General features: G+C 38.2%; 1 protein-coding gene across 4 annotated transcripts in view; it reads left to right on the top strand.

Annotated features, from left to right (window-relative positions):
• DSC2 (desmocollin 2) overlaps positions 1-10,808 on the top strand; it is a 33,698-nt gene extending 22,890 nt beyond the window's left edge. For 2 of the 4 annotated variants that reach the window (XM_058556938.1, XM_058556937.1), the window contains exons 12-17: positions 1,537-1,764; positions 5,695-5,931; positions 6,308-6,432; positions 7,692-7,982; positions 8,531-8,576; positions 8,664-8,742. In XM_058556938.1, the coding sequence (XP_058412921.1) occupies positions 1,537-1,764; positions 5,695-5,931; positions 6,308-6,432; positions 7,692-7,982; positions 8,531-8,566 (917 nt within the window). In that variant the 3' untranslated portion in view covers positions 8,567-8,576; positions 8,664-8,742. Of the gene's footprint in view, positions 1-1,536; positions 1,765-5,694; positions 5,932-6,307; positions 6,433-7,691; positions 7,983-8,530; positions 8,577-8,663 lie in introns of all 4 variants that reach the window. The other 2 variants (XM_058556936.1, XM_058556935.1) reach the window with 1 other exon arrangement.
• Positions 10,809-16,311: the final 5,503 nt, after the last annotated feature.

The raw sequence follows: 16,311 nt of genomic DNA, 5'->3' as shown, positions 1-16,311 counted from the left end.
TTTATTTTTATTTATCTAGCACTGCAGTCAGAATCTATTTTAAAATAGAAGGTCCACGTTTTTCTTTAATTCTGGGATATTCTCAGCAATTATCTTTAAATGTTGCTTCCTTGCTATTCTATTTATTCTCTTCTTCTAGAATCCCTATTAGATGAATGTTGCTGTTTTATTTCTATTGGAATTTAAGCTATAATTTCATTCTTGTTTAAACAGTTACCCTTCTCTATGTCTTTGAAGATACTAAATATACATGCTTCAAAGATGTCTTGCATAGAGTGAATTAATCTGATTGGTGATTTTGTTGGCTTTCCTTTTAGCATTAATCTTGCTCATTCTGGAATTTTAATTTGCAGGCTTATATTAAATGGGAGGTGTTTGGTTTGCTTTTAGTTTTTGTTTTTTCCTCTCTCCCACCTTACCCTATAGCAGTCTTGTAGTTGCCTCCACCTTGTCTTTTTCTGTGGCACACATTTCAGAACCAGTTCTTAACTTGGTGGGCTATGGCTCCTGACCCATGATGATGCTGGAAATGTCACAGGTCCTGTTGCCTTGGTCAAGACGGTGGCTGCAGGGCTGTGCCTGTCTTCCAGCTTTCCTAGGTTGGCAGCTTCGTATAAGACTTAGCCTCAGGCAGTGGGTGGCACAGGTTTTTTTATCCTCTTCTCCACTCTTGATGTCCAAGGCCTCCTTATTAAGCAGAAAGAATAAATGATTTAGAGACAGAAGTCTTGGATTCGTGTTCGACTTCAGACTTCACAACTGTATTACTAATTTATGACCTGAACCCATGACCACCTCATCTTTGAATCCCCCAGATTTTCCAGTAGAGTGTCCTGTACAAAGTAGTTATTCAGTAAGTTGGTATTGAATGTATAGATAGATGAATTCCTTAGGCTACATCCTGGAGTGATTATTTTGGTTTGCAAGTGATTTTCCACTTGTAGAATCTTTCACCCTTGAAACGTTTCCATGTACTATTTTTGTTCTAATCTTCCAAATACATACCCTCTACTTTCAATTTCCGTGCCCCCAAAACCTTAAGTGCTGTCTATATGTACATTAAACTGCCAGCTCTGAGGTTGGCTTTCAAGGACCCTTGGTTCGTCTTTCCACTGTCAACTCCCATCAAGCCACCTTCTGCTTCATTACCACCAGAACACGGGTGTGCATGCTGTGCTTCCCACCTCCTTGAGTTTCCTTGTACTTTTAAATATACCAGAAATGCCCTTGTTTGTACTCTCTTCCTTTCTCCTTTTAAAAATCAGTCAAAAGTCTCCTCCGTAAAAATTCCCATGTCTATTGCAGCTATTTAGTGAATGAATGACAAATCTAAATAGCAGTTATTGTCTGTACAACCAATGTGAAAGTGATAATGTTTTGCTTTTAACATTCTCTAAGGACATAGCCTGTGACTGTGCTTCTCACTGTCATTTATATCTTACAGGTGCCAGTAAATTATTAAATTTTTTTAATGTATAATTTCCTATTGAAAACTCAAAACATTAAAAAACTGTATTTTTATATCCAATTTTCTAGTTGGGAGAACATGTACTGGGACACTGGGGATTATACTTGAAGACGTGAATGATAATGGTCCATCCATACCTAAAGAGACAGTGATAATCTGCAAAACTGTCATGTCGTCTACGGAGATTGTTGCCGTTGATCCTGATGAGCCGATAAACGGCCCACCCTTTGACTTCAGCTTGGATAGTGCTTCTGATTCAGATGTACAGAGAACGTGGAGACTGACAAAAATTAATGGTATGTATTTCTAAACATTGCTTTGTCCTTTTCAGCCTGAGTATATCTAAAATATATTTTTCTTGATGAAGTAGAAGAATAATTCACTGTGGGAACGACCAATGAAAGAAGGAAAGTTTCTCAGTTTTGGTGTGGTGGGAAATAAGCATTTCTAGTGCTTATCTCTGGTCTCTCCTATGCCAGGATTCGCTTAGGTGTTGTGTGAATTCTCATTCCCACTCCAAACACACACACAGCCTTAGACTAGGTCTAATGTAATCACTTCCTGACTTGTGTACTTCCCACCTACATAGATTCTTTACATGCTAGTGGTTTCCTAGATGATAAAGGAGTGTCCATCTGTTGCAGGTCTGTTCCTCAAGAAGCAGGCTCTGATACAGAGTTTCTCAGGCAGAGTGTTGATTAAGGAGTTTGCTTGGCCTCAATAGCTGTGAAAGGAAGGGAAGCAGGCTTGGGCAAAAAGAGAAGTCAAGCCGCAGCTCAGGCCAAGAATAGCCTTGGCTAAGCCCATGGGGAGTCTGAGCTGAATGGCCCTTCAAAGCAGCCCCAAGTTGAGCCTCTCTCCTATCTCATTGCCCGGTCAGTGGATTGGGCTCCCCCGAGGCGCATGCCCTTTGGCAGGAAGGCACAATCCCTGAAGATGCTGGTAGCCACCCAGGCAGCTGGGACAGTGAGTCCTCGACTGCAGGCTATCTGTGTGTACATCACTACACCGTGCTCTCCCTCCTCTCTGCCCTGCCTTGATTTCTGACCATCTCTTGTCTATTGTTTTCTACTTGGGATTCTCCCCCAATTTGCTTCGTAGTCCGTACTTCTGACTTTACCCACGACAGGATCTAGGGTGACAAGAATGGCAAAAGTGAAGGGGGCCTCTCTCCATATCACCATTGCCTCCCTCCTACATCAGCTCCTAACTTTTCGGCACATTCTCATCTCCTGACTGCACTACCTGTGGGCCATGATGTCATGTCCCTCCAGCTTTCATGACTCAAGATCCACTGTGAACTGATGGGGTTTGCCTTTAAAATGCCCTGGAATGGCATTTCATTTCATCACCATGCTTTCAATGAATATTCCTCAATTAAAAGAGAAAGGTTGTGAGAGAAGAGAAAGGGGAGAACAGGATGGGAGAAGAAAAGGATGTATAGAAGGACATATAGAAGCTATGGTGGCATTTTTTTTTTTTTTTTTTGTGAGGAATATCAGCCCTGAGCTAACATCCATGCCAATCCTCCTCTTTTTGCTGAGGAAGACCGGCTCTGAGCTAACATCTATTGCCAATCTTCCTGCTTTTTTTTCCCCCCAAAGCCCCCAGTAGATAGCTGTATGTCACAGTTGCACATTCTTCTAGTTGCTGTATGTGGGATGCGACCTCAGCATGGCCAGAGAAGCTGTGCATCTGTGCACGCCCGGGATCCGAACCCTGGGCTGCCAGTAGCGGAGCACGCGCTCTTAACCGCCAAGCCACGGGGCAGGCCCTATGTTGGCATTTTAAGGCATTGTGTCCTGAATCCTGCTTGGTGAACTGACAAAATTTTCAGTTTTTTTAACAACAGTATTCCCGTGTGTGTGTGTGTGTGTGTGAGTGAGGTTTTCAACTGTCCTTTCTTGGGAAGAACTAAACTTGTGTTTAGATTTTGTCCTTTCTACTTGTTTGGTGTCACAATATCATTTTTTAAAATAGTGTTGAAGGAGGTGGTAATTTTAAAAAATATAATAAATAATATTTAATAATTAAAAAATTTAAATATTAAAATTTTTTAATATTTAGCAAAATAAAACATTGACAAGATTATGTTGGTTAAAACTTAGTTATTTTAAAGTTTTACTGGTCTGAAATAACTCAAAAGCCTGGGAAACACAAAGTTAAGATCATACCCTAAAGAGTCTTTGAAATCAGATAGTCTCAGTGATGAATGCTGGCTCCACTGCTTATTAGTTATGTAAATCTGACCATGCTATATATTCTCTTTGAGCATCAGTTTACTCGTGTAAAATGGGATTATTTGAGGGAGTAAATCAGATAATGAATGCAATAGACCATGGCACATTATGAATCATAAATTTTGGTTTTGTTAGTCTTATTATTATTTCTTACACATAGACTTACCAGGTTAACCATGCTTTCTTTTAAAATTGACTTACTTCAATGATGTCTTTATCCAAACATTCAAATTTATGTTTAGAACTACAAACACCATAAAAATAAGTGAGAATGTCGCACTGGGCCAGTTAAATGGGAAGAGATTATTCCTGGGCATGGCCATGTAGAAACTGTATTCAAAGTAGTGTTATATCTTTGGCTCTGTATCCAAGACTATATAGGATTTTGGCCGGGATATTTCCTATCCTTGACCTAAAAAAAATACATCAAAACTAAAAAATATGGGCTAGCCTGGTAGTGTAGCAGTTGAGTTCGTGCACTCTGCTTCGGTGGCAGCGGGTTCGCCAGTTCAGATCCTGGACATGGACCTACACACCACTCATCAAGCCATGCTGCGGCAGCATCCTACATAGAAGAACTAGAAGGACCTACCACCAGAATATACAACTATGTACTGGGGCTTTGGAGAGAAAAAAGGAAAAAAAGAGGAATATTGGTAGTAGATGTTAGCTCAGGGCCAATCTTCCTTAAAAATTAATTAATTAATTAATTAACAAGTAAAAAATACACAGTTGGTCGCTGTGTCTTGTAGGACCATGAGATGAAGTTCCAACAGCATGGTTCATACCTGCTAGTATGTTCAAAGTCGGCGATGTTCTAAGTTGTCAGAATCAGTCTCTGATAATAAGTCACAAGTATTTATGCTTATTTGGCACAATATAGGAAAAGAAAGTAAGAGGAAACATCCAGAATTTCAGACTGTTACTCTCTGATGAATCACGTATAAAAGAATATATGCATTGACTGTCTATATTATAAATTTTAAAGATGTGATAAAAACCCATCTCTTAACAAGTTTATTTCTTGTGATAGGAAGGATTTGTTATGGAGAGATAAAATATACTCTTACAAAAGCCAAAAGACCTTTATGTAAGAGGCAGCATAGACAAATTTTTTTTTTTTTTGTGAGGAAGATTAGCCCTGAGCTAACATCTGATGCCAATCCTCCTCTTTTTTCTGAGGAATATTGGCCCTGGGCTAACATTTGTGCCCATCTTCCTCTACTTTATATGGGATGCTGCCACAGCATGGCTTGACAAGTGGTACGTCTGTGTGCACCTGGGATCCGAACCTGCGAACCCCGGGCCGCCGAAGCAGGAGCACGCACTTAACCACTGTGCCACCAGGCCGACCCTAGCATAGACAAACTTTTATATGCAATATGTTTACAGTGGCTATAGAGTAGAACTACCCAGTCCATTCACATTTACAATCTTGTAGCAGTTGTGCGATGCCGTCAGGAATATCCATTTGTAGAGAAATATGATGAATATCCTATCACTGCAGCTAGCCTTCATGGTCTAGTTAAGATTCAAGGCTCTCACCACCATGGCCCGGGTTCATTTCCAGGTCAGAGAACCACACAACCTGTCTGTCAGTTGCCATGCTATGGTGGCTGCATGTTGCTGTGATGCTGAAAGCTGTGCCACGAGTATTTCAAATACCAACACGATCACCCACTGTGGACAGGTTTCAGCAGACCTTCCAGACTAAGACAGACTAGGAAGAAGGAAGAAGGAAGAAGGACCTGGCCAACCACTTTCACTGGCCATGAAAACCCTATGAATAGCTGTGGAGCATTGTCTGATATAGCGCCAGAAGGTGAGAAGATGGCGCAAAAAGACCAGGCAGGGCTCTGCTCTGCTGTACACAGGGTGGCTAGGAGTCGGAATTCACTGGAGGGCACTAACAAATCCTATCACTAGTTATTTATGCTCAGGAGAAATCAATGACATTCAGTAATGCGTGGTTTTATTTTCTTTCAGATACAGCGGCACGCCTTTCCTATCAGAATGACCCTCCATTTGGATCATATATAGTACCTATCAAAGTTACAGATAGACTTGGCCAGTCGCTTGTCACTCCATTAAACGTTATTTTATGTGACTGTGTTACCGAAAATGACTGCACCTCTCGCGTAAGTCCGAGGACTGGCAACGGAGAAGTAAAACTTGGAACGTGGGCCATCCTTGCCATATTGTTGGGCATAGCATTGCTATTTTGTAAGTCCTTTCACGAATTCAAATAATAGCCTTTAAAATAACTTTCAAGACACACTCTTAGAATGAACACTGTTTTCTATAGCTATTCATTTGTATATAGCTGTATTTCTTTTTAACACACACATTTTTAATTTATATATTGACAGTGTGTTTATGTATAGTTCTAGTGTTGTGTTGGCATAGACATAAAATTCAACGTAGAAATACAACATTTAACCTGTCTTCGTGGCATATCTGGAGGGAAGACTTTTGCGTGCTACTTTGACACAAGCAATCATATTTATGTTTTCTGGAAAGTTATCTTGTATTTGTCATCATAAATTCATAACTTCACGTTGGTTTATGGTAAACTGAAGTAATTTATCTCATGCTCCAGGTATCCTGTTTACCTTAGTCTGCGGGGTTTCTCAGGCAGCCAAACAGCCAAAAGTATTTCCCGAGGATTTAGCCCAGCAGAACCTCATTGTGTCCAACACTGAAGCTCCCGGAGATGACAAAGTGGTAAGTAGTTTGTCTTTTTAAAATAAATACAAAGGATAAATTGGCCTAACCAACTGTCATTATCTTTTCTGAGAAAAGTTCTTTTGAAATCAGGTAACTTGCAATATATGAAATGTCATCCGTCCCATGGAACAGATAAAATGACGTTGATTCCCATGGTGATATACAGCATTTCAATTTGGCCACACGGGGTTACTGAATAGTAAAAATTCTTCAGCATGTCATTATTATTTTCTACTTCAAATGTTTCATGGCTTTAACTTTAGGCTGTCTTTTTTATGTATTGAAACTGCTGTTTGTGCTGTAAAAATGTTTCCTTTAATTATTCACAGATCATCAGCATACCTGTTTTAATGTTTTTCTGGCAACAGCAATAAAATGATTACAAGCTTTGATCAGCATGGGAAGAACTTTAATGGAGTCTTTCTGGCTGTGATATGGGTTAGAAAGAAGCCTGAGGTCAAATATATGGAACAGCGATGCTAGCAAGTGACTACATTGCTCCAACTTTGATCTCTAGCTCAGTATGTGGAGTAGGAACAAGTGAATTTCCTATAAAAAGCATAATCAATGATTAGGGCAGGAAAGATTTAGAAAACAAAGGATGTTGGCATCTAGGAAGGTATTGGGAAAAACAAAACTTAAAGTTTCCTACAAAAACACAGCATAGACAATTAGTAGCCAAAGGTTTGGTGTTCGTATTTTCCCTGCCTGATTTATTTTTATGTATTTAGATCACAAGGATTTATTATTGCAGCTAAGATTTTTATGAGAACTTTATTTCTATTATTTTTGTTTTAGTTGAAGGGGAACTAAATGAGACACTGAATAAAAATAGGGATCGTTACTTCTGTTTCTGCTCTAGTTGGGTGAAGGGAATGAATTTAAACTAAGCAGAATAAATAGATGTAAGACGATAGTACTGTAATCCTGATTTTGAGGCATGAGATGCTGGAAGGATTGAACAAATGAAGTTGCACAGTATTCTGAGAAGTTTTTAGGGAGGGAATATACATTTAGCTTTCTGATTTGTCTCAGGGTACAGACCACTTGACATCTGCAATTTGCTTCTTGTATTGGACACTACTTGGAGTACTGGGATTTCAGTAGTTGGGTACTCAGCATTGCCAAGACAGATTTGGTTCCTGCCCTCAGAAAGCTTACCTTCTAGCACAAAGATTCATGGCATTACCTGCAGTGGTCTTTCTCTCATTTTTTCGTTTCCCTTTGCATTTCCCCAATGCAAACTTTCATTTCAGTATTGCACAGACGGCTTTACGACACATATTGTGGGCAGTTCGGCTCAGGGAGTCTGTGGCACTGTGGGATCAGGAGTGAAAACTGGAGGGCAGGAGACCATTGAACTGGTGAAAGGAGGGCACCAGACCTTGGAAATGTCCCAGGGGGCCGGACATCATCACACTTTGGAATCGTCTAGGGGAGGTGGACAGCACACCCTGGATTCCGGCCGGGGAGGACACGTGGAGACGGACAACTGCAGATACACGTACTCGGAGTGGCATAATTACACTCAGTCCCATCTTGGTGAAGTGAGTTTCCCGAAGTGTCCTACAAATCTATTTTCATTTCTTTTCAACTTTCTAAATGATTATAGTTTAGTGGCCTGACCTTTATTTTCAGTTAATTATTCATCTTCTAATTAGAAAGTTATTTTTCCTTAATTTTGATTTAGTTGTGTTCAGATATTAAATGGATATTTACTTTTCCTCATATTTTGTTTGGTTTTTAATTCTACTGAAATAATGTGTAATGATATTTAAATTATTTTTCTCATGACTTTGTGTTAATAGTTCCCATCTGACAAGTCATGTCTTAGAAACCAAAAGTGTGGTACAAGGCAATTCCAGCCTGCACTGTGACTATGCCTTTCTGGAAAGATCCAAGCCCACATCAACTTGGGTTCAGTTTAATGGCTGCATTTCACTTTGGCCATAATTTTGAAAAGGAAAGTAGTGATTACTTAAAATGAACACTTGTAAGCTTGCTGCCACATGTGTGACTTTTAGAGACATGCTATAGAGTGAATTTATAGTGTGATTTATGATAGAGACCAATCATGTGCATTTTTTATATGTAGGAACCCATTAGAGGACACACACTGATTAAAAATTAAACAATGAAAGGTAAATCAAAGCAATTATTTTTATGTTAGTAAGTTTTGGTGTTTAAAATAATAATAATAAAATATGTTGTGTTTTTCTTTTTGGCAGAAGGTGCAGCTGTGTAATCAGGACGACAATCACAAGCATGCTCAAGACTACGTCCTTACGTATAACTATGAAGGAAAAGGATCGGTGGCTGGCTCTGTAGGTTGTTGCAGTGAACAAGAAGAAGAAGATGGGCTTGAATTTTTGGATCATTTGGAACCCAAGTTTAAGACACTAGCAGAAGCATGCATAAAGAGATGATTGTGTTCTAATACGTCTATAAAAGCCAATGGCTTTATCACCTTTTTTTTTTTAATTTTCAGTTTTTAAAAATAGAAGATGCTTTGTTTGGGACTTTTCCCCCATTATTTTGATGGGATCTCTTTAGCCAAATGCACATTCACAGAAAGATGCTGTAAATAAGAACACAAATTTCACAGTTTTTACATAGTTTTTAGTTACTTGTCTTCCACTCAAGGGGACCTACAGATAGAAAAATTAAGGAAGTCTGCATTATTGTTTACATTTGGGTATAATGACAGCAGCGAATTTGTAGTGCAATAAAATGTAATTAATTCAAGTCTATTTCATAGACTACTTGAAGTTAATCTGATAGAAAATTGTAGAGATCTTGCTTTAATATTATATTCAGTTAGCTAATTAATTAATTGTTTGTATGGTGCTTGAAAACTGTTGTTCTCCTAAACATTATAAAGTGTGTACATTACATTATTATTGTTTTATTCTTATAACATGACCTTTCTTCATGATGCAAAGGGAGAGTCCCAATCAGGCATTGACTGTTATTACAATTCCATTTTGGTGGAGTTTAGTTTCTAGGTTTTATTCTATATAAAATCCTGCACTGAATCCACAGTTCCTCTGTTACTTACCTTCTCAGTGAAATTTAAGTTTAAAAGATGCTTTAAGAATGTATTTTTACATCTGCAAGTTTTTGGTCTTTGGTCTCTTTCTTTCTCTCCTCTTTATTTTTAAAATTCCTACGTGGGTTGGAGCATCTAAATATTTTAAAAAGCTGTCTCTCTTCTCTTATAAAGTGAGTTAGTCTATTTCGGTTTTATGTAAATGTATGTATTCTCTGTTTTTCTTAAAATCAATGTAATGTTGATTTTATTGTTTCAAATATCTTGGTTATTGCTTCGTTATTCTCCTCAACAAAGAACCTTTAATTTTGCCATTGAAACTATAAAAATATGTCATGCTTTTATTAGATGCAACATTCTGTGTTAACAAAAAGAATACTGTAATTAAAACTGGGATCTGGGATTTAGTATATAATAGCATATTTACAGTTCGCATCTTTAATGTAAGGGTACGGTTTAAAAGTGCAAAATAGTGATGGTTTTTGAAATAAGCTTTGAAATACAGATGAAAGCTCTCTAAGAATAACTATTTTATAACTTTTTAGATGAAATGGCTAGTCATATCTGTGTGTTTATAAATTTTTTTATATTTTAAAATTACAGTTTTTAACAAATGTAGAAATGGGCCAAACTGTTTAAATTTTGAAACAATAAAGACAAAATTAAGCTTAACAGCCAACCAAATTCCAGGCCAGGTTTCACTGCTGACTTCAGTCAATGAATTTTGTGTATACTAACTATATGGACATTTTAAATGTATTTCTAATGTTTATGATTGTTAATAATTTGCCTATCTTGAATTCACAAGGTTGGCTTATAACAATTATTTTTAAGGATTAACATTGGGTAATTATTCAGTAATCAATTTATTTTTTCAATAGTTTCATTACTGCTCAGTCAAAAATACTGTTTCTCAGTTATTTTAATAAATTATGTACAAAATTCTTGTATATTACTAGTTATGATGAAGTAAATCAGGTAGTTTTAAAAAAATTCATGTGAGTTTGTTAATCATATGTAAGATATGAGCTTATGAGATTGTGTTTGTCTTACTTAGAGAAGTGAGTCTCTTTTTTAGCATCCCGTTCTACATTTTTTAGAATTTTAGAGTTGGATTTGGAAAGATCATTGGTCCATTGTTACCACCACATTTATATAACTTTACTATTCTAAGACTGTGATGCTATGGGATATTGGTTAAATTGCATAATTTCTCTGTGTCTGGTTTTTTTTTCATCATAAAATGGGGGGTAATGATAGAACTTCTTTCCTAGGGTGGCTGTAAGACATTTGAATAAAAAATGGTTTTTAAGCATGAAAGTCATACAGAGTGGTCCACCTAAAAGGCACTCCTATTAATACTAAATAATTTAAAATGTCACGTGTACAATGCCTTTCATATTAACAAAAATCTATTGAGAAATAAGATAAAAGGTTTTTGCTTTTTTGTTTCTTTTTTTTTTTTAGTTTAGAATGTTTGTCAATTGAGAATATGTCTCTTCATAATGATTACCTGATGACTGAGTCTTATATCCAATGGTTCAGAACGTATATTGCAGAGATTGCTGAAGCATCTGCAAAGGATTGCCTAATTTGAAATACTACGCAATTACTTGGTTCAAATTGGATGGAAAGCAGAACATCCACTTCTTAAAATGGACACTAATTCTAAAGCCCTATAAAAATTTCATATGCTTAAGATTTCTCCTATCAAGCCCTTCCTTAGCTTCTCTCCTAGCTGTCTTGCTAGAGAGATTGCTTGCCACAGAGGCAAGCGATTGCTTCCCTGGGAGTTTAAGGCTCTTTGGCAGTTGCCATGGTAACCCTAAGTGCAAAGACTCCAGAGAGTGCTTTGATGATAAACTTAGCTCCACCCTTACTAGCTGTGGGATTTGAGAAGTCATTGAAACTTTGAGTTTAGTTTCCTCAATTATATGACCTATGTTGAGGGAGTTGTAGGAGTCCACTTCATAGTTTTGTTGTCAGAGTTAAAAGCGTTAATTCATGAAAAGAACTGGCACAGAGCACTCAATATATATTAGCTGCTATTATTAACATATGAGAAGAGAATGCCTTAGGTGGAAATAATCATAGCTTCAGTCTCCACTCTGCTTTACAGCTGACATCTTGCCATGATGTTCCCATTTATCTTTCCCAGAAGCCTGACCAGAATTTTACCTGTGATGACCTTTGGGAACTTCATGGCTCATAATAGTTTCCAGGTCTTTCATTCTTGGTATTCAGGAAGCTCTATCTTATCTATAGCCCACAAATCAGTCTGATAAATCTTGAGACTTAAATGAAAAGCAGATGAGATTCCTACTCAGTCATGTTTTGCCTCAAGGCAAAGTCTTAGGGATTTCCCCTAAGAAATGGATGATGCGTCTTGAAAGGAGGAAGGCAACATAAATCTGCTGTCGGTTCTGTGAGTCTGTATTTGGGGGTCTCCCTGTAACCATTTTCTGCTTTTTTTTTTTTTTTTTTGATCCCCTATCTTAAGACTGGTTTTTACCTTGCCTTTCAATTCAGTTATGCAAAATCTGACTGACTACAGGCTTCTGCTTTAGTCTCCATCTCCAGTCTTTTCTTGGACTCCACATTGAAGTCTTGATACCAGACTTTGCCCTGGTCAATTTCTTAAGCAGTAACGTACTGAGAATACAATGCTTTTTCTTCTGTGTGCCTAGAGTTGTCATATTTTCAACCTCCTTGAACAAATGAAGCTCCAAGAGGTTACATGATACCTATGCAGATCTACAGCTCTAATTCAGCTTTTCTGCAAGACCCTGTTATCTTTCCAGTACTTTAAACTCATTATTGCAAAAAGATGAACACTATGTTACTACAGCACCATAGGTTCTCCTGGGTTTCTCATATAAATAGGGCCTTCTAATTCCTTAGGCTTGAGACTGAGACTCCTCAACTCCTTTCTCTTGTTCACATAGCATGTACTATTTGTTGCCCCAAATTGCGAAACTTTCTGAGAATTTTAAATACGATTTCATTCATTCACTAATTTTTTTGCATATAATCATTTAATGCCTTCCCAGTACAGCCATGTAAGTCCTTCCTAATACAGACTGTTCTGGTATGAGAAGGTACAAAATGAATCAGCTACTCTCCCTGTCCATACACTTTAGTACAGGACAAGACATGGTGTAGTTTTGAGTATGGAATGGTCCAATGCCTGTAAAACATGTCACATGGTACCTGGCACATGGTAAGTACTCAATACATATTAAAAAAATTCCAGATAATAGAAAAGAACTGTACTATTCCAGTGAGTGGAACAGTTGTGCTGCTATTCTCAAGCCAAAAGTTCATGAGCACAAGGAGTACCTACCTCTGCTGTTCTCCACATCTCTCTTCATACGTTTCTCCTACCAGTACCCTGGTTCAAACCCTTAGCATCACTCAGCTCCAATGGTGTTTGTGCTTCTAATCTCTTCCCTCTTCCTTCTTTCCAACTGCCATCAAAAAACAAAGAGGATCATGGCATTCTCCTGCCTAGGGGCCTTCTATGGTTTTAGAGGATAAATTTGAAATGCAAAATCACATTCAAATACCTATCTCCCTCTAGCCCACATATGTTCTCTATGTGTGCCTTGCTCATGATGAGGCCTTGGTACTTGTTATCTACTTCTTCCTTTGTAAAAATATGACTCTTTTGAAGATCTAGTTCAAATACCATCTCCTCTAACCATAAGACATTTGTGTGTCTAGAGCATATTTCTGTAAAGTTTTCACTTATAGGTTTATATGTGTGTTTGTGTGTGTGCGTGTGTGTGTGTGTGTGTGTGTGTGTTCTTTTCTCTGATATGGGAAGCTTCTGGAGGACCAGGAAAGGTGTTCACATTTGTATGCCCATAGAACTCTGGCCATCAAGACATTTTTATGAGTGCAATTGTATTGCCCAGGTCACAAAGAGAAAAAAAGATTATAAATTAAGTTATTTGATTTCTACCACACTACATTACTTTCCCTTGACATAAGTTTTCCATTATAGACATGATGTATGTTAGATTCTGCATTAAATTATTTTTTCAACACAGAAACATTGAATGCATAGAACAGCAAACATTTGCATACACAATTTAGTACAAAGAAGTGAGGTGGTGAGATTGCGGAATTCCTTCTGCTTCTCCCTTGGGATGCTGAGAGTGGCAGATCCTGTCTGAATATTGTGGTTCTGGTTGGCTAACTCCTGTCTACCTCTAATAATTGCACGACCTTCTTGTAACCAGCCATGCCACACTGAAATGTAACCTCCAAAGGGTCTTGTCCATCTACTTCACCACTGTATGCCCAGTGCATAGAACAGTAGACTCGCAATATAATTTTTATGTGAATGTATGAGTGAATTCACATACTGATTAGGTACCTGATGGAGATACGACTGTAGCTTTGCCTAAAGAATCACTTTTTTCCTCAACATGAAACTCAATGACCAATATGAACATCATATTTGTGACTGTGATCTCATTATCAATGTGCTCCAACACTGTAGTGAAAATAATTTTTTGCTAAAGGGCTACTCACTAACCCCCTGAGGAAAAGCATCTAAGAGTCACTTATGTTTTTGGGATTCAAGAAATTATTCTCAAGGATTTCCAAAGCCAAGTTAATTATTTATAAACTGTTGAAGATAGGCCTTGACTCAAGAAGTATCTTGAGAAACCAAAAGGCAAGGAAAGTGATGCAGATCTGAGAGCTTTCTGTAAGTTAGACTGGGAGAACATTCTGTAACAGGACACCACGGTGCTCAAGTGTGCACTGAAAGAGAAGAAAACCTTCAGATAAAGACCAGAGGAAAAGAAAAGAAATGTGCTGCTGTGAGCCTCAGAGGAATGACAATCTTGTACAGTGAGCTGATAATGTCAGCTGGAAGGTAACACGTAAGACGTGGAGCCCTGCCCTGCTCTTCTCTGACCAACTTGAAAGGAACTGAACTATCCAGCTAATGGTAGGCAAGGCTTAGTAAATAGCAAGACAATTGTGCTTCTATTTTTTGTTTATTTTTGGACAATTTGTATGTTTTCCTCTATTATTTCCTCTCCCTCAGCTCTGGGTTTCAGTCTGAGCACTGAAATTCTAAAATACGAGATTTTGGTCTTTTTCCCCAAGAAGATCCTCTCTCCCCACCTTCCCCCCTGTCCTTGACTTCACCAAGCTAAGGAGCAAGTCAAATCACTTTTGCTTAACTTTTGTTTAATTAAGCAAATACATGCGTCTCTCAGCTGCATTTTTAAACAGTCAACATAGAGTCTTCATGTAAAACAAAACAACACAATGCTAAAAAAATAGGTAATAGAAAGAAAACTAGTGCTTTGATATATAATTAGTGGGGTAAGTAGAGTGCTTTGATCTTATTTTATTTAAAAAACCCCACATCTGATTTGATAGAAGACTATTACTGTGTCATGGCTTTGGGGCATATTCTTTCCCTTTAAACCCATTTGGTATGTTCTGGATTCTAGATATATTTGAGACTAAAGAGAAGGATCTCACTGGTGACCCTCTCTACGTGGTGATAGTTGGTGCAAGAGAAAAGTCAAGGGCTGTATTGTGCCATTCTTGAGCTCTTTTGTGACTGTAAGCTCGTGTCCCTACAGAAAATTTGGGCATAGCTAAGAGGTTAGAACTGTGGAGTTTCTGCTAGATGCTGCTTTGCTTTTAGTTCTGTTAGGATGCAGGAAAGAGCACAGAGCAGAGTATTGTTTCTTTTGCAGTTGACAAATATTAGGGTGAACTTGCTGATATTTGTTTGCACTATTTTTTAGTGTGCTTCACAGATCATCTCACAGATCATCTGCATCAGAATCACCCGTGGTGTTTGTTAAAATAAAGATCCCCTGTTGAACCAGAATCACAAAAATGACAGGGAGGGAGTAAGAAAGTCTTCACTTTCAGTAAGTTTCCTAGGTCACTTTTACATATTCTTTTTTTTTTTTTTTTTTTTGGTGAGGGAGATCAGCCCTGAGCTAACATCCGTGGTAATCCTCCTCTTTTTGCTAAGGAAGACCGGCTCTGAGCTAACATCTATTGCCAATCCTCCTCCTTTTTTTTCTTCCCCAAAGCCCAAGTAGATAGTTGTATGTCATAGTTGCACATCCTTCTAGTTGCTGTATGTGGGACGCGGCCTCAGCATGGCCGGAGAAGCAGTGTGTCGGTGTGCGCCCAGGATCCGAACCCAGGCCGCCAGTAGAGGATTGCGCCCACCCAACCGCCAAGCCACGAGGCCGGCCCACTTTTACATATTCTTAAGTTTGAGAACCACTGATAGGGATTTAGTAATTGGGTTTACTTGATTATTTGAAGATTTATGAAACTTAAGTATTTTAAGTTTTCTTCCTCATGCTTACATGAGGAAGCATTAAGCAAAATGCTAGAAATGTACCAAAGAGTTGAAACACATTGTTTAGGAAAATTCCACACATTGAGTGAATTAACCATTTCAGAATGTATTCTGTACTCCATGGTTCCTACTCACCACGTGGAGGTGACCCGGAAGCATAACCTTTAGGTGGGATCACAGGACAAGAACACCTAGTAAACACTCAATAAAAATTAACTAGTTTTGCCACATAAATGCTGCTAGTCAATAAGATGCATCCAAATTATGTTGCGTATATTCCAAAAGCAAATCAGAATTGTCAAATCTTCAGAGACGAATAAGACTAGGAAGGTCAACAACCAGGTGAAACATGTGACTCTGTCCATGAGGTCGCAGCTATCTGGCAGCACTATGCTGTTGTGTGCAAGCTGTATCAGGTACGGTGACAGGCAGTGCTCATAGAGTGACTGTTATGGCCAGGGACTTCACAGGA

Source organism: Diceros bicornis, chromosome 16, assembly GCF_020826845.1.
Source record: "Diceros bicornis minor isolate mBicDic1 chromosome 16, mDicBic1.mat.cur, whole genome shotgun sequence".
Lineage (NCBI taxonomy): Eukaryota > Metazoa > Chordata > Mammalia > Perissodactyla > Rhinocerotidae > Diceros > Diceros bicornis.
Note: the sequence above shows the minus strand (reverse complement) of the source record. Positions and strands in the feature narration are given on the sequence as shown.